The sequence below is a fragment of the Ascidiella aspersa genome, chromosome 5 (genome assembly GCF_963924565.1).
Source record: "Ascidiella aspersa chromosome 5, kaAscAspe10.2, whole genome shotgun sequence".
In the NCBI taxonomy this organism is placed as follows: Eukaryota; Metazoa; Chordata; class Ascidiacea; order Phlebobranchia; family Ascidiidae; genus Ascidiella; species Ascidiella aspersa.
Genome location: NC_139451.1, coordinates 29,481,122 through 29,504,499, shown reverse-complemented (window position 1 = coordinate 29,504,499; position 23,378 = coordinate 29,481,122). Strand labels below are relative to the sequence as shown.

The 23,378-nt window shown below is 34.0% G+C and overlaps 4 protein-coding genes across 4 annotated transcripts; all 4 read left to right on the top strand.

Moving 5' to 3' along the window:
- The first annotated feature begins 1,001 nt into the window (after window positions 1–1,001).
- Window positions 1,002–4,844, top strand: LOC146146143 (uncharacterized). Its single transcript, XM_083389876.1, has 9 exons — window positions 1,002–1,203; window positions 1,397–1,488; window positions 1,667–1,759; window positions 2,169–2,275; window positions 2,664–2,854; window positions 3,177–3,279; window positions 3,542–3,657; window positions 3,907–4,076; window positions 4,552–4,844. The coding sequence occupies exons 1-9, from the start codon at window positions 1,137–1,139 to the stop codon at window positions 4,735–4,737; spliced, it is 1,125 nt and encodes a 374-aa protein (XP_083246002.1). The 5' UTR covers window positions 1,002–1,136; the 3' UTR covers window positions 4,738–4,844.
- Window positions 4,845–8,409: 3,565 nt separating this feature from the next.
- On the top strand, window positions 8,410–11,090 carry LOC146146142 (uncharacterized). The gene is made up of 6 exons (XM_083389877.1): window positions 8,410–8,498; window positions 8,867–8,969; window positions 9,727–9,916; window positions 10,206–10,308; window positions 10,571–10,686; window positions 10,952–11,090. Exons 1-5 carry the CDS (start codon window positions 8,448–8,450, stop codon window positions 10,649–10,651), a joined length of 528 nt encoding a protein of 175 aa, XP_083246003.1. The 5' UTR covers window positions 8,410–8,447; the 3' UTR covers window positions 10,652–10,686; window positions 10,952–11,090.
- Window positions 11,091–14,708: 3,618 nt separating this feature from the next.
- On the top strand, window positions 14,709–17,143 carry LOC146146141 (uncharacterized). The gene is made up of 6 exons (XM_083390700.1): window positions 14,709–14,849; window positions 14,916–15,007; window positions 15,532–15,624; window positions 15,993–16,095; window positions 16,694–16,888; window positions 17,115–17,143. Exons 1-6 carry the CDS (start codon window positions 14,783–14,785, stop codon window positions 17,141–17,143), a joined length of 579 nt encoding a protein of 192 aa, XP_083246826.1. The 5' UTR covers window positions 14,709–14,782.
- A 197-nt stretch (window positions 17,144–17,340) lies between these two features.
- On the top strand, window positions 17,341–19,031 carry LOC146146140 (uncharacterized). The gene is made up of 4 exons (XM_083390369.1): window positions 17,341–17,438; window positions 17,695–17,810; window positions 18,060–18,229; window positions 18,712–19,031. Exons 1-4 carry the CDS (start codon window positions 17,359–17,361, stop codon window positions 18,895–18,897), a joined length of 552 nt encoding a protein of 183 aa, XP_083246495.1. The 5' UTR covers window positions 17,341–17,358; the 3' UTR covers window positions 18,898–19,031.
- Window positions 19,032–23,378: the final 4,347 nt, after the last annotated feature.

The following is a 23,378-nucleotide window of genomic DNA, read 5'->3' as shown; positions in this document are numbered from 1 at the left end:
ACCCTAATTACAATAATTCTTCCATTCATCTGTGCCCTGTGTATAATACAAAATACAATAAAGCGCATTCCAGGTTATATGGGACTGTGATACATAATAGTTATGGTAGAAGTGTAAATATAGCTTTGCGATTCCACATTACGTAAAAGAACGAGGTCTAATGTACACGCTAACATTTATCAGATTTTGGCAAAGTAGATTGAGATTGAGAGCGTCTGAACATCAGTCGTCACGTAAATCGGAAGTTTGTGCTCATTTGCCAGCCAATCCTACATGTAAGGGTAATTTCAACAAATCAGTAATATTGGGTTCACGGCTTAATATCGTCTATATCGCCATTTTTGCTTCTATTTTTTGTCCTTTCTTTCTTTTTGTGTTTTATCGCTTTTACATTCACTTAATTTTTGCAATGACGATGGCATGAGTTTATTGCTGAAACGTCTGTAAATTGCGAAATGTCGATTTGATAAGTCTTGCAGCTTAAACCCATTAAAACACTTTTCTCTCAAGGGTCTCAAGGGTGCTTTGAAAAAACAGACCTGAGCTGAGAGTCGAACTCAACATCATGGACACATTTTCTTTGGCTAATAGGATCGCCATTCTTGTTAGCGAATGCACGTCTTATTGTATCTTTTCAGTTATCATACAACGCTTCATGGCCTAAGCATTTTTCGTTAGGAACCTATGACGGTATTCGGAGACGGTTTTAGGGGACCTGGATAAATTGATTATTGTATGATGGAAGTGGCACTAAGTGGATCACATAATATCTGTATAGCTGTTATTTGAATAAACATTGTGTAAAATACAGAAATCAGGGCAAATAAACTCTGCCTGAATGTTAGCATTGTATATTATGTCAGTACAGTGTTCAGGCAAAAGGTCAATCTGCTCTTAGTTTAGTTTATTTGTCGATAAGGATCTTCCGCATGCTTATCTATTAAGCACCCCAGGCTAGTTGTATGTTTTACGAAAAGCTTTCCTGTGACGCATAAGGCAGACAAGGTGCACTGAATTACGCACTCGAACCACGCCAATTATTTTCTGCAATCTATACTGCGAGTTTTTAGTTGTTAGGGAGGTCCGATTTTGCTGTTTAGTTGTGTTTTCTATTCGGTTATATCTCCTAATTATTTATGCATCGATTTATTTTTCTGTGGCTTTCGTTTGGAATTCTGTTGCTAGTTCTATTCACTTCACGCGGTAAGTTAACTGTTTTGATAGCTTTTAGAGTAAAAATTACCTAGCAGAGCTTTGAGTAGAACGCTGTTGGTTTTAGCACACTAGAATATTGAACACTGGTTCATTAGTTTACAATAATTCCAATAAATTTTTATTAAAATATATGACTTTTTCGCCATATTACATCTAATTTTGTTTGGTGTCATGTATGAAGGCTTGTGCAGGAAATGCTGGAAGTGTGAAAATATCCCCACGACAGAGCAATGCTCTCTTTCTGGAAAACTGATAATGTGCGACGAAATGGAGGTAAATTTATCAATAGTATTCTGCGTCCTAAAACTAGACTTGGTTTGACGAAAGATAAAATATATTGCATATTCGATGTTTATCTTGAGAATTTATTTGTTTTATTTAGTGCTTTTAAGAAGGTATATGTTCTGTTGTTTTAACTTAGAGCTAACATAATGTCTGTACTTGTGTTCAGGTTTGTTCGACTGAAGTCCGCAGAGTGCATAAAGAAACAAAAATATGGAAAGGATGCAAACAGAGTACGGCTTGCGAAAGTCAAAGGTTACAGGTGGAATTTTAAAAGCCTATATTATTTCAGTAAAATATTTAGAATATTGACGAGCTTTGTTTAGTTGCAGCATTAAAAATGCAATAGTCTCGATTTTGCCTAATTTGACAACACTGTACATGACCGTAGTCCACTGACGCGTGACCTAGCACCGAACTGTATGTTTTGAGCGTTCGCAATTCGTTCTATTTTTTACGTCTTACATTTTTGTGAATATACTCGATGACCAGTTATCTACCAAGATTTTGTCGAGGGGTAAAGGGACAGGTATTTTAGCGGCTTGCTCCTTTGGAGCGACTTAGGCAGCCGTCGGCTCTCGTATAAAGAGTCAGCGCCTTCTCAATCGTAACTATACAGATCTACATTTGCTAGATAGTAATAATGCAAATATAATCTTGTGATTTTCCAGAACTGGAATACAAACCCTCACACATGCAACAACGATCAAGATCTCTCCCACTGCTGGTGCTGCTGTGACAATGATTCGTGTAATAGACACGAAATTTGTGAAGGTATCTAACGTGATATTACCATTTACGACAGATTGATCTTACACTGTAGCAAAAAAATATAATATTGACAGTACTGTTCGAATATTGAGCGACTTATTAGCCTTTTTTCCAGATTGATAATATTAAAAGTTACAAATTTTTTTTTCTTTTCCGCGCCTTTGCTGGTAATTACGAAATTACTGTTTTTGAAGTGAAACCAAACAACTGCCTGTTCGACTGACTTTCTTGCATAATACACCCTTATCATCATCCAACTTGATCTGTATATCGTGTAAATAGATCTGTGCTTGTCGAATCAATTCGAGATTGGATTATGTACAGATAAACACTTCTGTATAAATTTTTTTCTTGTTTTTGTAAGTGTAACAGATGCATATTTTCAATATAGTTACTTCATCGAAATGTCAGATGCCATCGCTTCACATGGAACATGGTGACGTGAATTGTTCAAACGCTAACCTCCTGGGTTCAGTATGTTCTTACGTATGTAACGAGACCGGTTACCACGGTTTCCCCCTCAACAAACAAGATCGCTTGTGTCTCGAAAACGGAAAGTGGAGTGAAGACAAACCTTGTTGTATCAGTAAGCTGCAGCGTTATACTAACGTTTTTATAAAGCGAAATCACTTACGTTGATATTGAGAGTTTTGTTAAATAATTGATTGTAAAATATAAATAAAACGGTTCCAAAAGTGCCACATATATTACAAAATAGGGTACATTTGAAATGCAAATATACCTTCTAACGTTCTGCCGTAATAAAGTAATTCCAGTTTTAGTATGTAAAGAGAAATATATTTGTGCCGAAAGGTATTTTAGTATTTTAAATGCAAATTATCCTTCCAATCAGAAAAACATTTTGTCAAAGTATTTAATAGAGTTTTTGTTGAATACTCTTTTCACAGAAGAATGTCCACCAAATTTGCCAATGGACAATGTAAGACTTCTGCAATTCAACAGCGAGGAGAATTTTCGCAAAAGACATGTCAACATCAATTTTATGTTCCAGTAAGTTAATTTTTTTAATGTTATGTGCAATAAAAGTCAAGGTAATGCATTTGTTTAGGGTGATGAAAAATGTTGAATGCGTACACAAAAAATTCCTAAACATTGTCAACTTAATCAGATTGAAACGCTACTGAGAATACAGTTATTTTGTTTAAACTTTTTTTTTGGAATTTGCTTTTGAATAAGTTTTTTTTCTTTTTTAAAATACTTTTGGCTGATTTGGAACAAAAAAACAAACTTTTCCAATTTTTTTGCATTTCAGAAACCTTACTCACAGCAAGGAATATTACCAGGAGTTTATGATTTACTTCAACGAGAAGGTGTACGGCGTTGTACAGCCTGACGATTTAGTAAGGATGGGAACATATAAAGCCTCAGGTTTGCATACACACAGAGTTGTGTTATCATTTTTGCAGCAGAAACACGCAACCGGTTGGATTTTAAGGTTAAAGTTTCGGTTGAGCCCAAGGTTTTGTTTAGTTCTGTTAGATTATGAATTTAGATTGTTGAAAATATTAAAATTTAATCAAATTGTTAGAAAGTTACTCAATAAAAAATCGCAGTCAGAGAAAATTTATCATAAATAATTCCTTTTATTTCTACAAACTGAACTGAATGCGCCTTTAGCTAACAACACGGCAAACACTGGTGCAGCCCTTCGCTACGTTCGAGACAACATTTTAGGCCTTTTTCATCGCCGAAGTAAACACAGTGACGTCATATTCGTTGGCGTGGAGAAAGAATCGGATGATGACCTTACGCAAGCAGCGGCCGATTTAAGGAAAGACGGAGTGGTGGTAATTTTAGATTTGGTTTCTCTACAGCTGTACTCCATTGTAGACTGCAACTTTGGGGAAGTTGCTTTGTATTGATAATGGAAATTCCTGTTAAAGTCCATTTACTCGTGCCATCACAACATAGGAAAACAGAGTTTTTTAGCGCTATGTTAGTAACTGCTTTTTATATATAACGTTGGATCAGTTGAAAGCATTATATAACCTATAAAGTTTTAGTTCCAATAACTTTTTTATTTCTTAATATTTAATTTGAATAGAATTACCGTTGATTTAAAAAAAAAAAAATCCTTTGAAATAAGTAATGTACTATGTATTTTCTAGCGGTTATATTTTTTTCAGTAATTAAAATAATTTGACGAATATGAAATATATATTAAGATATAGCCATTGTACAGATAAATCAGATAATATGTTTACAACCAACGCCGTGGGGCAAAATTTTTTTAGGCCTATGGTTTAAGCCTTTTTATTTTAGATTTACTACATCTTTGTTGAAAGCGCTGAGCATAAAGTCAATATGGAAGAAGCAAGAAAAGTGGCTTTTTCAGAGGATCACATTTTCGTGGTAGGCGGTAATGAAGAAGGGGTTTATCCGAAGCTCTTCGCCGATCTGCTTACCTTAGCTTGTTCTCAACAGTGTCCAAATACTGAAGACGAATAAAGCTTTTAAAAAGTTGTCGTTTTTTTAATTATGTTCAACATCGTTTTGGATTTTTCAAATACTCTGTTTAAGGCCTGAATGTTGAAATTTGAGTTTACAATTTATTTGCGTACTTTACTATACATTTTATTATGTAAAAGGGTCGCGTTTCGAATAGCAAATAGCTGACGGAACTTTCAATTTCGTCGTAAAAAGACGAAAAGTAGGCTACCCCACCGCTAATTTCGATAGTGAGTAGAATAAACTTATTATGTGAGTGCAATTTGTAATCCCAAGTTTGTGAAAATGAAAAACATCCCTTGTCAAGCAAGTTTTAAGATTGTAAAAATTTGCACAATAGTTAGTGAATTGCTGTATTAAGATGATTTGTAAAAACGTCATTCGGAACATTAAATACAACTAGCAAGTTCAGAAATTAGAAACACCACATCCTCGCAAATGAAACTCATTACGCAGGTTAGGTTAGTATAAATAGAGGATTAGCCTACCCATAGATAAAATAAATGGAGCAAAATGTGGGTTACATTTTTAGAAACTCAAACAAATAGTAAAAAGACTGATAGATTTCCACGAAATGCAACCAAATTTCTGAAAAAGCAATTGAAAATGTTTTCCAAATTTTAAATTAATTATGAGTTTATTATTTTAAAGTATTTGAAATTAGATTTTTACGTGGTTTATACATTTAGTCCTGTCTGATAAAATTGACCATAATTGGTTTTATTCTTCACTCTCATCAGGACAAGGATAGTTGCAAGCAAGCAACATTATATTCTTGAAAAGCTGCTTAAAGTTCCTTTCGCTGCCTCCACCCACAGCAATAATGTGATCCATTGATGAGGCCACCTTCAAGGCTTCTTCCATATTGATCTTATGCTCAGCGCTTTGATAAAACACGTAGATAATCTAAAAAAGAAGTTTTGTTTCAAGGTGAAATGATTATTTTAAAATGCTGCAACTAAAATAAAGTGTTTTTGTATGGTTAAGTGAAGTCAAGTCATTTAAATACTACGAATTGAACTGAATTTAATTTTAATCAATAAGGCAGTGCTGACTGGCCGATAATACACCATTTAAAAACTTTTCATTTAAGCCTGAATGCTTTATATTTAAATTTGTCAGAACGCATAGGATGTTTATAAGCGCAAAATTTTTTCAGTAAGAATATATTTAAACCAGGATTCTTTACTTTGCTTTGTTTCAAGCTCTAAAATTTCGAATGAACTTACAGTCTATCCAACACATGTTTTGATTTCTAACAGTTATTTTCATTTCTTTCTTAAGTTTCCTAAAAATCATTACCACTCTGCTCGTTTCTTAAATTTTATGCCATTCAAAAACCTTTAATCATATGAGCTCTGCCAAACTGTTACCAACTCGTACCGTGACGTCGTTGCGTTTCAGCTCGGCCGCGGCTTCTGTGACGTCATCATCCGATTGTTTCTCGACGCCCACTACAACGAGATCGCTGTGTCCGCCACCGCGATGAAGATCCTTCAAGATGTTGTTGCGAACGTAGCGTAGAGCATTTCCGGTGTTGACCGTGTTGTTAGCTGAAAGCAAAGTTCTTACGGTTTCAGATCGGTAAAACGTGTAAAAAGACAATCGCAGGCGATTTCGTAAAACAGCTGGATAATTAGTTATTATATACCGCATTTCGTTAAAAAAAGCTTTGTTAAAAAAAGTTTGTGACTTTATAAGAAAAAAAACAAAAAATTAAAAAAAAATTGTGACTTTATTTATGAGACTTAATTCTATAATTTATTAGTTTCTTTGATTTTAGTTGATTTTAGTTTAATTTCTTTTTTTTTTAAGTTTCATTCAAGTACGTTCACTTATTAACTTCGTCTATAAGTGTTTTTATTTGTCAAACATTTTCAACAATCTGCCTCTTTGAGGCACGATTCTGCTTTGTTTATGAGTAAACAAACCTTAAAACCCGCTGTACACTTGACAAAATGCGTGTTTAAAAGAAAAAATTCAATGCGTGGATCGTATAAATAGTTTGTTTGCGAGGTGAGACAAATATTATGAAAAGTGCAAATTTACATTTACAACAGCACAATGCGTTTTTTGTACAATCGTTCCTGGATATCAAGAATTATTTAAGGAATTTATTGGTCGTGAGAATGCCAAAGCAAAATCTACCACATAGTAGTGCTCTCGTTAACTAGGCCTATTACATTCATGCAACCTATCTCGCTTACCTGATGGTTGATACGGTCCAATTACAAGATTTTCGCCTCGGGCAACTTCGTAGACCTTCTCGTGGAATTGCAAAATATATTGCAATTTGTTTAACTAATTGATAATTTGTTTGGTATACATTCCGTTGGTACAATTTCTGAACAAAACTGTTTGCTTCATAATTGTAAGTAATATTTACCCTAGTTCGGTCGTTGCAATTACAACTATTTGTTTTTTGATATCCGTTTTCGTAATATGCAGCATAGTTTGTTTAGTTAGAGATTGTTTGATTGTCGCTATATCTTTATCTAACCATACATAGTGTTTTGGTGAAAAGTAAACTATACAGTAACAATTTAATAGGCTACGAACGGCACACTAAAAAAAATATGAAAAAATATTGGTAACTAGGTAAAGCACACACATAGCAAAACACCAAATGCAAGCGTTGTTTAATTAAGGAATCTTAACAAAAGCAAATTGTGCCTTGTAGCCCCGTATTTTGTAAGAATGATATTTTCCTCTGTGCAACCTTTAACGGTGATCATTGGATATTGCAAAACCCTTACATTTATATTTTCGCAAAAGCGCCTAAGGCCAAATTACACGTGTATTACACAGTTTGCAAAACCAATAATTTGTGTGGCCAAGGCAAGTTTGTTCAGCAACATAACAGTCTAGATTTGTTACAAAATCAGCTGCTCTTGTTCAGTATAACTCGGTAAATTCGCGATGCGACGTGTAAGTTACTGGTGCCTTTTTGCTGTTAGTTTGCTGGCAATCTTGTTTCCTCAAAGCGGTAAGTTATAAACTACCAACTCCTCGTTAAAGAATTTGTGACCAATCCTAACGCTGCCGTTCACAGGTTGGTGCGTAAAATGCTGGAATTGTGAAAACGCGAGAAATTCGCTGGAATGTTCAAGTTCTTGAAGGTTGGTGGAATGCCGAAACGACGAGGTAATAAACTAACGTTAGTAAAGGTATGAAGAATAAAAACTTGTTTGTATAGACAAGTGATTCCCAAACTGTGTGCCGCGGTACACTAGTGTGCCTCTAGAGATTGCCAAGTGTGCCGCAAAACGTGTTTCAATTTCGGAAAATACAGTATTTGTATTAGCAATAGGCATACACGCAAGCAATTTAAACTTAAATACTAGCCATTAAAACAATAAAAACATTTTGAGACATTTTCATATAGTTTTTCGTGTGTTAAGGGTGATTGCAAAATGACTCTATTGTTATTCTGTTAAAAGTGTGCCGCGAAATATTTAGAATATTTGTAGTGTACCGCGTACCAAAAACGTTTGGGGACTACTGATATAGACGCTAATTACTGTTGGACTAATTGTAAAAGATTGTTCTACAGGACACGCCTGTCAAACTCAATAGCTAAATTCGATTTATCGGGGCCATTTTGCAATATGGCGTTGTTGCTGTATCTGGTCATTTTTAGACGTTTTAACTCGTTTTTTATCTATCAGGTTTGTTCGACTGAAGTTCGAAAAGAATACGGCTACACCATAATGTGGAAGCAATGCAAGCAGCGAAAGGCGTGCGAAAATCAGCGCCTACAGGTGTCAATAAATGTCCATACTTCTACTGGTATTAAGTCATTTTATAAAGAACACAGTCAAGTCTTTGGCAAAAAACTTAAGTTCGGTCCCTGCATTATTTGAATGGATATTACTAGCAAAGCAAGCAGTTTTAAGCGTAGAAATTCCAATTAATTTACATCATGTCCCTAAATTACGCTAGCCGAAGTTAAGTTATTTGTCCTAATTCACCACACCAAGTAACTTTAATTAAAACGCTTAAGGTAAAATACCCTTGGAACCAAAATACCTTTGCCTGATATAGCCAAACACTGATTGTCGAAAACAGTGAAGCTTCTTTGGGTGTTGCGGACTAATCCTTACTTTGAAATTTATGATTTTGTCTCCAGAACTGGAACAGAATTCCTTACTTTTGCAATAACGACCAGGACCATTCCCACTGCTGGTGCTGCTGCGACAGAGATTCGTGCAATAAAAACGAAAATTGCGAAGGTATCCAATGCGGTATAATGTTGATATTCAAAATACAAATATATAGCTTTTAACAAATTATAACAAAAAAAACAACGGTTGGCTGATCTTTTCGAATTAAATTTGTCATGCTTATTTTGAAAGTGGTATACTACCTTTCATATTTTCTTATTTTACAGTGTTGTATTGACTTAAAGTCAATGACTTGACGTAACTTAAATTTTTTGGACAAATGACATTTTCATTAAATATATTTTATAAAATTAGGCATTTATCTTAAGTTTTGCACATAAAACTATTTGGTTGTTCTGTGATTCTGAATATGTTTTACCTGGTTTATCAACTTTAATAGTTTAATGTTAAATTTTTATGACAATGAGTTGACTTAGAATTGAATTGCTCAAATTATTTCTTGACTGGGACATTTTATTTATTAAAAAACACTTGATTAGACTTAAGATATTTTACAAATGACTGAACTGGACTGGCAGAGTTACGTCATCAAAAGCGGGGCGCTGGGCGCTTTTGGTTAGGTAAAAACTACGAACCTTTAAGTGCTTCTTTACTAATAAACACTGCTGTAAGTAATGTTTTAGCAGCGTATATTTTTAATGCAGTCATTTCTTTGAAATGTCCAATGCCATCGTTCCACATGGAATATGGTCACGTGACTTGCTCAAACGCTAACCGCGAAAATTACACTTAAAATACCGTGAACTATAAAAAACCTTTTTAATGAAAAAATATAATGTTGACATAAATATTGAAAAATATTTAGTGTCTTCTACACAATGTCCGATGCCTTCCCTTGAAATTGATCATGGTCACGTGACTTGTTCCAACTCTAACCTCTTGGGGTCGCTGTGTACCTACACTTGCAACGAGACCGGTTACCACGGTTTCCCCCTCAACAAACAAGATCGCTTGTGTCTCGGAAACGGAAAGTGGAGTGAAACCTTGTTGTATCAGTAAGCTGCAGCGTTATACTAACGTTTTTCTAAAGCGAAATCACTTACGTTGATACTGAGAGTTTTGTTAAATAATTGATTGGTAAATTCTGCTTTGTCCAGATTTTTGCAAATATAACTTCCAAGTTCTGCCGTACTAACTAAAGTAATTTAATTTTTAGTATGTAAAGAGAAATATATTTGGGCCAAAAGGTATTTTAGTATTTTAAATACAAATGATCCTTCCAAGCAGAAAAAAAATTTGTCAAAGTATTTAATAGATTTTTTTTGTTGAATACTCTTTTCACAGAAGAATGTCCACCAAATTTGCCAATGAACAATGTAAGACTTCTGCACTTCAACAGCGAGGAGAATTTTCGCAAAAGACATATCAACATCAATTTTATGTTTCAGTAAGTAAATTTACTGTTATGTGCAATATAAATTCAAGGTAATGCAGCAGCTTAGAGTGATACAAAAATGTTGAATGCGTACACAAAAAATTCCTAAACATTATCAACTTACGAAAATCAGATTAAAACGCTTCTGAGAATACAGTTATTTTGTTTAAACTTTTTTTTAATTTGTTTTTGAATATGTTTTTTTCTTTTCTAAAATACTTTTGGCTAAATTTGGAACAAAAAAACAAACTTTTCCAATTCTTTTGCAATTCAGAAACCTTACTCACAGCAAGGAATATTACCAGGAGTTTATGATTTACTTCAACGAGAAGGTGTACGGCGTTGTACAGCCTGATGATTTAGTAAGGATGGGAACATATAAAGCCTCAGGTTTGCATACACAAAGAGTTGTGCTATCATTTTTGTAGCAGAAACACGCGGACCGGTTGGATTTTACGGTTAAAGTTTCGGTTGAGCCCAAGGTTTTGTTTAGTTCTGTTAGATTATGAATTTAGAGGGTTGAAAATATTAAAATTTAATCAAATTGTTAGAAAGTTACCCAATATAAAATCGCAGTCAGAGAAAATTTTAATATAACAAATAAAACGTAAATATTTCCTTTTATTTCTACAAACTGAACTGAATCCGCCTTTAGCTAACAACACGGCAAACACTGGTGCAGCCCTTCGCTACGTTCGAGACAACATTTTTGGCCTTTTTCATCGCCGAAGTAAACGCAGTGACATCATATTCGTTGGCGTGGAGAAATAATCGGATGATGACGTCACGCAAGCCGCGGCCGATTTAAAGAAAGACGGAGTGGTGGTAATTTTACATTTGGTTTCTCTACAGCTGTACTCCATTGTAGACTAAAACTTTGGGGAAGTTGCTTTGTATTAAGAATGGAAATTCCTGTTAAAGTCTATTTACTCGTGCCATCACAACATAGGAAAACAGAGTTTTGTAGCGCTACGTTAGTAACTGCTTTTTATACATCGCTAACGGTGGATCAGTTTAAAGCATTATATAACCTATAAAGTTTTAGTTCCAATAAATTTTCATTTCTTAATATTTAATTTTAAAAGAATTACCGTTGTTTTTATGGAACCTACTTTCTCTAAAAAAAAAAATAAAAAATCCTTTAAAATAAGTAAGGTACTATGTATTTTCTAGCGGTTATAATTTATTCAGTAATTAAAATAATTTGACGAATATGAAATGTATATTCAGATATAGCCATTGTACAGATAAATCAGATAATATGTTTACAACCAACGCCGTTTGGCAAAATTTTTTTAGGCCTATGGTTTAAGCCTTTTTATTTTAGATTTACTACATCTTTGTTGAAAGCGCTGAGCATAAAGTCAATATGGAAGAAGCAAGAAAAGTGGCTTTTTCAGAGGATCACATTTTCGTGGTAGGCGGTAATGAAGAAGGGGTTTATCCGAAGCTCTTCGCCGATCTGCTTACCTTAGCTTGTTCTCAACAGTGTCCAAATACTGAAGACGAATAAAGCTTTTAAAAAGTTGTCGTTTTTTTAATTATGTTTAACATCGTTTTGGATTTTTCAAATACTCTGTTTAAGGCCTGAATGTTCAAATTTGCGTTTACAATTAATTTGCGTACTTTACTATACATTTTATTATGTACCATATCCTTGAGTTAAAACTTTGCAAAATAAATGAAATAGGCATGTACACAATGTGTATTCTGTCATCAACCCTTTCGGCAGTCGGTATGACCGAAGGTCGTGGGTTCGAACCTCACCAGAGGCTAGTTGTTCTCTAGTCTGGCCTTGCTTGCACTGTAAATTTTAGGCTGACTGATTTCGGTAAACTTTCGGAGGGCATATTTTGCACTTTGACAAATTTTAAAGAATATTGTTGAAAACATTTTAGTCGGCGATTTGCAATAATCACAATGAAGCGTGCAAAATTAAAAGCTGAACGACGATTTTGTTTGGGAAGATACATGACAAACTCATTTGAGTGCGCATTTGACGTCAGCATCATAAGTAACACATTGTTTAAACAGGTAATTTAGTCAAGATATTGATGAAATTTAAAACAATTTTAACCGTAGAACATATTGTATAAACAGTGTAAAAATAGCAAAGTTAAAAATCAAGAATTTCGAATTTAACTTATCGTGTTGGGGAAGGAAATTTGGACTTTAATAAAAAAAGGGAAATCCTGAAAAGTTGCACTACAAATTACACATTTTTTTATAAACAACAACATTGCTGCTGTCAAACTGCAATAAAGTATTCTTACTTTGCTTCTATTAGATTTTTTAGCACAAATGAGTTTAGACCTGCATAGGAGAAAGTGTAACCAAACTTGCAGTTTGCCTGAAGCGCTTAAAGCAAGCAAAGCGTATTGCCTTCTGCATTTTTGTCTGATTGCCGCAAATAAAAATTATGCCAATAATTCAATCTGTTGCAACACGAGATACTTCATGAAAGCAATTTTTCTTTGTATAGTAAAGCAAGCCACTCACTGCGGCATTATTAATTTAAAAAAAAGAATATGTTTTTAATTTGCTGATGATAATAAAAGTACGTATCGAAACGTCTTTGTTAGGAAGGACGATGTTGATTTACTCGATCTTTTTGGCTTCGAGATTCATTAGTACATAATAGATGCGTTAATAGTACCTAAATATTTTTATGGTTTGTGAATAATATTTATTATTTTACTGGCTGTATCTTCTTTGAAAAAGTTAATAAAATAATATATTAGTGATTACAAAATTTCAGCCGCATAGAATAGCAAATAGCTGACGGAACTTTCAATTTCGTCGTAAAAAGTCGAAAAGTAGGCTACCCTACCGCTAATTTCGATAGTGAGTAAAATAAACTTATTATGTGAGTGCAATTTGTAATCCCAAGTTTGTGAAAATGCATCCCTTGTCAAGCAAGTATTAAGATTGTACAATTTGCACGATAGTTCGTGAATTGGTGTATTAAGATGATTTGCAAAAAACGTCTTTCGGCACATTAAATACATCCGATTGTTTCTCGACGCCTACTACAACGAGATGGCTGTGTCCGCCACCGCGATGAAGATCCTTCAAGATGTTGTTGCGAACGTAGCGTAGAGCATTTCCGGTGTTGACCGTGTTGTTAGCTGAAAGCGAAGTTCTTACGGTTTCAGATCGGTAAAACGTGTGAAAAGACAATCGCAGGCGATTTCGTAAAACAGCTGGATAATTAGTTATTATATACCGCATTTCGTTAAAAAAAGTGTTTTTAAAAAAATGTTTGTGATTTCATGAGAATTAATTCTATAATTTATTAGTTTCTATAATTTAGTAATTTCTTGTTTTTTAAAGTTTATTTTCAAAACGAAGTTATCCAATTGTTAAACAAGTGTTTGCATCGTTTTCAAGTACGTTCACTTATTAACTTTGTCTACAAGTGTTTTTATTTGTTAAACATTTTTAACAATCTGCCTCTTTGAGGCACGATTCTGCTTTGTTTATGAGTAAACAAACTTTAAAACCCGCTGTACACTTGACAAAATGCGTTTTTAAAAGAAAAAATTAAATGCGTGGATCGTATAAATAGTTTGTTTGTGAGGTGAGACAAATATTACGAAAAGTGCAAATTTACATTTACAACAGCACAATGCGTTTTTTATACAATCGTTCCTGGATATCAAGAATTATTTAAAGATTTTTTGGTCGTGAGGATGCCAAAGCAAAATCTACCATGTAGTAGTGCTCTCGTTAACTAGGCCTACTACATTCATGCAACCGATCTCGCTTACGTGACGGTTGATACGGTCCAATTATAAGATTTTCGCCTCGGGCAACGTCGCATACTTTCTCGTGGAATTGCAAAACATATTGCAATTTGTTTAACTAATTGATAATTTGTTTGGTATACATTCCGTTGGTACAATTTCTGAACAAAACTGTTTGCTTCATAATTGTAAGTAATATTTACCCTAGTTCGGTCGTTGCAATTACAACTATTTGTTTTTTGATATCCGTTTTCGTAATACGCAACATAGTTTGTTTAGTTAGAGATTGTTTGATTGTCGCTATATCTTTATCTAACCATACATAGTGTTTTGGTGAAAAGTAAACTATACAGTAACAATTTAATAGGCTACGAACGGCACACTAAAAAAAATATGAAAAAATATTGGTAACTAGGTAAAGCACACACATAGCAAAACACCAAATGCAAGCGTTGTTTAATTAAGGAATCTTAACAAAAGCAAATTGTGCCTTGTAGCCCCGTATTTTGTAAGAATGATATTTTCATCTGTGCAGCCTTTAACGGTGATCATTGGATATTGCAAAATCCTTATTTACATATTTTCGCAACGATTTTAAGCGCCTAAGGCCAAATTACACGTGTTATCACACAGTTTGCAAAACCAATAATTTTAGTGGCCAAGGCAAGTTTAGCAACATTACAGTCTAGATTTGTTACAAAATCAGCTGCTCTTGTTCAGTATATCTCGGTAAAATCGCGATGCGACGTGTAAGTTACTGGTGCCTTTTTGCTGTTAGTTTGCTGGCAATCTTGTTTCCTCAAAGCGGTAAGTTATAAACTACCAACTCCTCGTTAAAGAATTTGTGACCAATCCTAACGCTGCCGTTCACAGGTTGGTGCGTAAAATGCTGGAATTGTGAAAACGCGAGAAATTCGCTGGAATGTTCAAGTTCTGGAAGGTTGATGGAATGCCGAAACGTCGAGGTAATAAACTAACGTTAGTAAAGGTATGAAGAATAAAAACTTGTTTGTATAGACAAGTGATTCCCAAACTGTGTGCCGCGGTACACTAGTGTGCCTCTAGAGATTGCCAAGTGTGCCGCAAAACGTGTTGCAATTTCGGAAAATACAGTATTTGTATTAGCAATAGGCATACACGCAAGCAATTTAAACTTAAATACTAGCCATTAAAAAAATAAAAACATTTTGAGACATTTTCATATAGTTTTTCGTGTGTTAAGGGTGATTGCAAAATGACTCTATTGTTGTTCTGTTAAAAGTGTGCCGCGAAATATTTAGAATATTTGTAGTGTACCGCGTACCAAAAACGTTTGGGGACTACTGATATAGACGCTAATTACTGTTGGACTAATTGTAAAAGATTTTTCTACAGGACACGCCCGTCAAACTCAATAGCTAAATTCGTATTTTCGGGGCCATTTTGCAATATGACGTTGTTGCTGTATCTGGTCATTTTTAGACGTTTTAACTCGTTTTTTATCTATCAGGTTTGTTCGACTGAAGTTCGAAAAGATTACGGCTACACCAAAATGTGGAAGCAATGCAAGCAGCGAAAGGCATGCGAAAATCAGCGCCTACAGGTGTCAATAAATGTCCATACTTCTACTGGTATTAAGTCATTTTATAAAGAACACAGTCAAGTCTTTGGCAAAAAACTTAAGTTCGGTCCCTGCATTATTTGAATGGATATTACTAGCAAAGCAAGCAGTTTTAAGCGTAGAAATTCCAATTTATTTAAATCATGTCCCTAAATTACGCTAGCCGAAGTTAAGTTATTTGTCCTAATTCACCACACCAAGTAACTTTAATTAAAACGCTTAAGGTAAAAGACCCTTGGAACCAAAAGACCTTTGCCTGCTATAGCCAAACACTGATTGTCGAAAACGTAGAAGCTTCTTTGGGTGTTGCGGACTAATCCTTACTTTGAAATTTATGATTTTGTCTCCAGAACTGGAACAGAATTCCTTACTTTTGCAATAACGACCAGGACCATTCCCACTGCTGGTGCTGCTGCGACAGAGATTCGTGCAATAAAAACGAAAATTGCGAAGGTATCCAATGCGGTATAATGTTGATATTCAAAATAATATTATTATTTTTCATTAAATATATTTTATAAAATTAGGCACTTATCTTAAGTTTTGCACATAAAACTATTTGCTTGTTCTGTGATTCTGATTATGTTTTACTTGGTTTATCAACTTTAATAGTTTAATGTTAAATTTTTATGACTATGATGTGACTTAGAATTGACTTGCTCTAATTATTTCTTGACTGGGACATTTTATTTATTAAAAAACTCTTGATTAGACTTAAGAAATTTTGCAAATGACTGAACTGGGACTGGCAGAGTTACGTCATAAAAAGCGGCGCGCTTTTGGTTAGGTAAAAACTACGAACCTTTAAGGTCTTCTTTACTAATAAACAATGCTGTAAGTAATGTTTTAGCAGCGTATATTTTTAATACAGTCATTTCTTTGAAATGTTTAATGCCATCGTTCCACATGGAGTATGGTCACGTGACTTGCTCAAACGCTAACCGCGAAAATTACACTTAAAATACCGTGAACTATAAAAAACGTGTGCCATGCATTTGCTCCTTTTTATTGAAAAAATATAATGTAGACATAAATATTGAAAAATATTTAGTGTCTTCTACACAATGTCCGATGCCTTCCCTTGAAATTGATCATGGTCACGTGACTTGTTCCAACTCTAACCTCTTGGGGTCGCTGTGTACCTACACATGCAACGAGACCGGTTACCACGGTTTCCCCCTCAACAAACAAAATCGCTTGTGTCTCGGAAACGGAAAGTGGAGTGAAAAGAAACCTTGTTGTATCAGTAAGCTGCAGCGTTATACTAACGTTTTTATAAAGCGAAATCACTTACGTTGATAAGAGTTTTGTTAAATAATTGATTGGTAAATTCTGCAGATTTTGCACACGGAAAATAGATTGCTTACTACTTTTCTTTTTTTCGTGATTTCAAATACAAAATGTTGAATTAATCTTTTTACAGCACTTGCAAATATAAATAAAAAGGTTAAATAATATGTTTTTGTTTTTAGCCAAAAGTGCCACTAATATTACAAAATAGGGTACATTTGAAATGCAAATATACCTTCCAATGTTCTGCCGTAATAAAGTAATTCCATTTTTAGTATGTAAAGAGAAATATATTTGGGCCAAAAGGTATTTTAGTATTTTAAATGCAAATAATCCTTCCCAGCTGAAAAAAAAATTGTCAAAGTATTTAATAGACTTTTTTTGTTGAATACTCTTTTCACAGAAGAATGTCCACCAAATTTGCCAATGGACAATGTAAGACTTCTGCAATTCAACAGCGAGGAGAATTTTCGCAAAAGACATGTTAACATTAATTTTATGTTCCAGTAAGTTAATTTACTATTATGTGCAATATAAATTCAAGGTAATGCAACACTTAGGGTGATACGAAAATGTTGAATGCGTACACAAAAAATTCCTAAACATTATCAACTTAATCAGATTAAATCGCTACTGAGAATAGAGTTATTTTGTTTAAACTTTTTTTTTTAATTTGTTTTTGAATAAGTTTTTTTCTTTTTTAAAATACTTTTGGCTGATTTGAAACTTAAAAAAAACTTTTCCAATTTTTTTGCATTTCAGAAACCTTACTCACAGCAAGGAATATTACCAGGAGTTTATGATTTACTTCAACGAGAAGGTGTACGGCGTTGTACAGCCTGATGATTTAGTAAGGATGGGAACATATAATGCCTCAGGTTTGCATACACAAAGAGTTGTGCTATCATTTTTGTAGCAGAAACACGCAACCGGTTGGATTTTACGGTTAAAGTTTCGGTTGAGCCCAAGGTTTTGTTTAGTTCTGTTAGATTATGAATTTAGATTGTTGAAAATGTTAAAATTTAATCAAATTGTTAGAAAGTTACTCAATATAAAATCGCAGTCAGAGAAAATTTATCATAAATAATTCCTTTTATTTCTACAAACTGAACTGAATGCGCCTTTAGCTAACAACACGGCAAACACTGGTGCAGCCCTTCGCTACGTTCGAGACAACATTTTAGGCCTTTTTCATCGCCGAAGTAAACACAGTGACGTCATATTCGTTGGCGTGGAGAAAGAATCGGATGATGACGTCACGCAAGCAGCGGCCGATTTAAGGAAAGACGGAGTGGTGGTAATTTTAGATTTGGTTTCTCTACAGCTGTACTCCATTGTAGACTGCAACTTTGGGGAAGTTGTTTTTTGTATTAAGAATGGAAATTCCTGTTAAAGTCAATTTACTCGTGCCATCACAACATAGGAAAACAGAGTTTTTTAGCGCTATGTTAGTAACTGCTTTTTATACATAACGTTGGATCAGTTGAAAGCATTATATAACCTATAAAGCTTTAGTTCCAATAATTTTTTTATTTCTTAATATTTAATTTAAATAGAATTACCGTTGATTTAAAAAAAAAAAAAAAAAATCCTTTAAAATAAGTAATGTACTATGTATTTTCTAGCGGTTATAATTTTTTGAGGAATTAAAATAATTTGACGAATATGAAATATATATTCAGATATAGCCATTGTACAGATAAATCAGATAATATGTTTACAACCAACCCCGTTTGGCAAAATTTGTTTAGGTCTATGGTTTAAGCCTTTTTATTTTAGATTTACTACATCTTTGTTGAAAGCGCTGAGCATAAAGTCAATATGGAAGAAGCAAGAAAAGTGGCTTTTTCAGAGGATCACATTTTCGTGGTAGGCGGTAATGAAGAAGGAGTTTATCCGAAGCTCTTCGCCGATCTGCTTACCTTAGCTTGTTCTCAACAGTGTCCAAATACTGAAGACGAATAAAGCTTTTAAAAAAATGTCGTTTTTATAATTATGTTTAACATCGTTTTGGATTTTTCAAATACTCTGTTTAAGGCCTGAATGTTAAAATTTGAGTTTACAATTAATTTGCGTACTTTACTATACATTTTATAATGTACCATAACCTTGAGTTAAAACTTTGCAAAATAAATTAAATCCGCATATACACAATGTGTACTCTGTCATCAACCCTTTCGGCAGTCGGTATGACCAAAGGTCGTGGGTTTGAACCTCACCAGAGGCTAGTTGTTCTCTAGCCTGGCCTTGCTTGCACTATACATTTTAGGCTGACTGATTCCGGTAAGGTTTTCGGAGGGCATATTTTGCACTTTGACAAATTTTAAAGAATATTGTTGAAAACATTTTAGTCGGCGATTTGCAATAATCACAATTAAGCGTGCAAAATTAAAAGCTGAACGACGATTTTGTTTGGGAAGATATATGACAAACTCATTTGAGTGCGCATTTGACGTCAGCACCCTAAGTAACACATTGTTTTAAACAGGTAATTTAGTCAAGATATTGATGAAATTTAAAACAATTTTAACCGCAGAACATATTGTATAAACAGTGTAAAAATAGCAAATTGAAAAATTAAGAATTTCGAATTTAACTTATCGTGTTGGGGAAGGAAATTTGGACTTTAATAAAAAAAGGGAAATCCTGAAAAGTTGCAATACAAATTACACATATTTCTATAAACAACAACGTTGCTGTTGTCTAAACTGCAATAAAGTATTCTTACTTTGCTTCTATTAGGTTTTATAGCATAAATGAGTTTGGACCTGCATAGGAGAAAGTGTAATCAAACTAGCAGTTTGCCTGAGGCGCTTAAAGCAAGCAAAGCGTATTGCCTTCTGTATTTTTGTCTGATTGCCGCAAATAAAAATTATGCCAATAATTCAATCTGTTGCAACACAAGATACTTCATGAAAGCAATTTTTCTTTGTATAGTAAAGCAAGCCACTCACTGCGAGATCATTAATTAAAAAAAAAACATGTTTTTAATTTACTGATGATGATAAAAGTACGTATCGAAACGTCTTTGTTAGGAAGGACGATCTTTTTGGCTTCGAGTTTCATTCACTGTAAATCCAAATGGTGGAAAAAAAGGGTGGAAAAAAACAAAGGTGGAGAAATACCACCTTTAAGGTGAAGATTTTTCGTTAGGGTGTTCAGGAACACCCTTATGTGGGGTTTATGCCACCGGTGTTAATTTCCACCCCATTTTTAACAGTAAATGAATATCATATTGGTGGAAAATAAGTGGCGGTGGATTATTCCACCATTAAATACATCGATAAAGTAAAGCATAATTTGTTTACAATTGTTAATTTCAAAACCTTTTAGCCTACGGGACTAATGCAGATTTTGTAATTTGTGCAAATCCTGGAATGTATTCTTGTCTGATTTTGGGGTAATAAAGTATTAAATACCGGTTCATAACAATATAGCAACTGTAGGAAACCAATATATTTTTTTATAAGAACAGAAAATTCCTGTATCTTATTTAAATTCTCTTGAAATTGTCAAACTTACATAAATATAAGTTATACAAGTCCAATTCTCATGACATACACTCCCCAACTGTAAATAAAATATTCGACCTTTGACCTGCCACCAATAAGATTGCGCAAGGTCAATCGCGTGGCGCAGAGGACAACCAATCGATTTCGAAAGTCTTTTCTGTCGGTTTTGTTAAGAGTATAAAAATATGCAATGTACAGATTAAAATAATTTGATACTGTGCGTTAAAATTATATTTAAGTTGTGTGTTGTTGTACTGTATGTGTTGTGTATGGTAAAAAGTATTAGAATCGGTGCTAATTAGTATTTGCTGACCACAGTCGAATATTTAGGATTCTGCTATAGTTTACAGTATGTTGCATATTGAGTTAGGTTAGGGCAGCCGTTCGAGTTCGTAAAGTTTTAGGGCATATGTAATTTGATTCATTAGAAGAATTACCACATTTTTTAAGGGCACGTCTTATCGGCCAGAACAGTAAGAATGGACTGAAAATTGTTTGTTCTAAAAACTTGGTAGTTTAAATTACATAAATCATAAAAAGCTGATCGTTCAGCTTAACAGTTTTACCCAATATTTTGTTATAGGCTTGTGTAACCCAATATTGAGTCATTTTGATTATTTTACTACTTATTTAATGATGGATACTGCTGTACAAGGTATTGAATGTCCTCATGCTGCCTGTCATAGTTTATTTCTCAACAAAAAAGATTTACTGCAACATTTAAGAGAATCTCATTACATTTCATCAGTTTCAAAGTTAACATGTAAAGTAAGTGGGTGCTTACGACAATACAAAAACATGAGAAGTTGCGATAAGCACCTAGAAAGACAGCAACAAGAGTTGTTAACTGATTTAAACATTTTAACAACAAGCCAATTTGAAATGCAGATTGACAATTATAATGAAGCTGCAGAATCTGGAGCAACTAATTCAACCAGCAACACTGACAATATTGTTGATAATGAATTGTTCTACAATGAAAAAAAATTTGTAAAAAATTTGGTACTATTTATTATTAAAAGCCAAGAAAAATATGTTCTCCCTAGATCTACTTTAAAAGGTGTTATTGACGATGTCATTACTTTATTTTCTAAATTTCATACTGATGTAATTCAAGCAACAAAATCAATTTCTACTGGTACAAATTTGTCAACATGCTATCAATATTTAATTGATGATAATTTTTTAGGTTTGACATGGGAAAAACTGCAAAACAAGACAATTTTTAACGACTACTGCAAAGGCCTTGGTCTCATCGATCCAATCACAGTAAATTTAGCCAACTCCACTGTATTACATTATGTTTCGATAATTGAAACACTGCAGCAATATTTAGCACATGAAGATGTATTTAAACAGTTCAGCGAATCTTGTGTAACTTCATATGACGACAGATGAGATCGAACTATGTAACCCTCTTGGTTCCTCACGCAAAAGGAATAAATTATTCTGTGTATATTTTACTGTTGGTAACATACCTGCTAAATTTAGATCTTCTTTAAAAAACATCTTTCTAGCTTTGGTAGTGAATTCCGCCCAGGTTTCCAAGGTTGGGTACGAAAAAGTGTTAGCTCCACTGCTAGAAGATTGCAAGCAACTTCAAGCCAAGGGCATTTTAGTAAACAGAAATGGCCATCCAAAACTAATATTTGGAACTATTGCTATTATGTCTGCGGATAATTTTGCTGCACATGACATTGGAGGATTTTCAAGATGTTTTAGCAGTGGACGGATATCAAGATATTGCATGTGTTCATACAAAAATTTTAGAACAAAATTTGATTCTTATGAGTGTACATCTCGTACACCGACTACTCATGACACATACGTAAAGGATGTTTCCAATGATCACGCATTGTTACAAGTATACGGAGTACGAGGGGATTGCCCATTGCATCAACTTTGTGGTTTTCATGTGACGCTTTGTCTTCCTCCGGATGTGATGCACGACTGCTTGGAAGGTGTCATTCCAGCTACTTTAAAAGCAATGTTTAGGCACTTTGCTACATCAAGAATATGCTCTTTTAGCAAACTAAACTCTTTGATTAAATCATTTAAATTTGGAACAACTGACAAAACTAATAAACCTAGATGTTTACCCAATGATGTAGTCCGCAGTGATGGAAAGGTTTCTTTAAGTACAAGTGAAACTTGGTGTTTGTTTCGATTACTTCCTTTTATTATGGCAAACTGTGTTCCAGAAAAGGATCCATTTTGGGGGCTGTATATTTTACTAGCACAAGTAATGGAGATTGTTATTGCACCAAGCATTAAAAAAGAATGGATACCCTACCTAAAACATTTAATCAATGAATTTCTCAGTTCATGTTTTAAATTAAGCCCTGACATACTTGTTCCCAAGTTTCACTTTCTCTTACATTATCCTGAGATGATTTTAAGGTTTGGGCCTCTTAAGAATTTTTGGTGTATGCGATATGAATCCTTTCATCGCCGAGTGAAAAATGTGGCTTTAAGGTGTCGCAACTTTAAGAATATAACCTTAACAGTGTCAAAACGGGTGCAAATGTTGAAGTGTTGGGAACTTAGTGGGAAGACTTGTCTTTGTGAAGATGACCAATATTATGGAAGGCAAATTGTTGAGGTTTCTGAGCTTCCTATGTATGTGCAAAAGTTTGTCACAAGCAAATGTGCTGGTATAGACTCAAAAAACTTACTAACATTGTCAAGTGTTTCTTTAAATGGTAGAGTTCATTCTAATAATAGTGTGTGTATTATTGATGTTGTTGATGAAATCCCAGTGTTTGTTAAAATTGTTTACCTTTTACTTTTAAATAATGAATTAATTGTTTGTGGTATTTTTTTGACATCCATGTCATTTAACAAACCTATGCAAAGTTTTGAAGTGATCTGCACAGACGATGTAGTTTTTTTAAAAAAGGAGCAGCTTCCACACCATACTTTAGATCAATACTT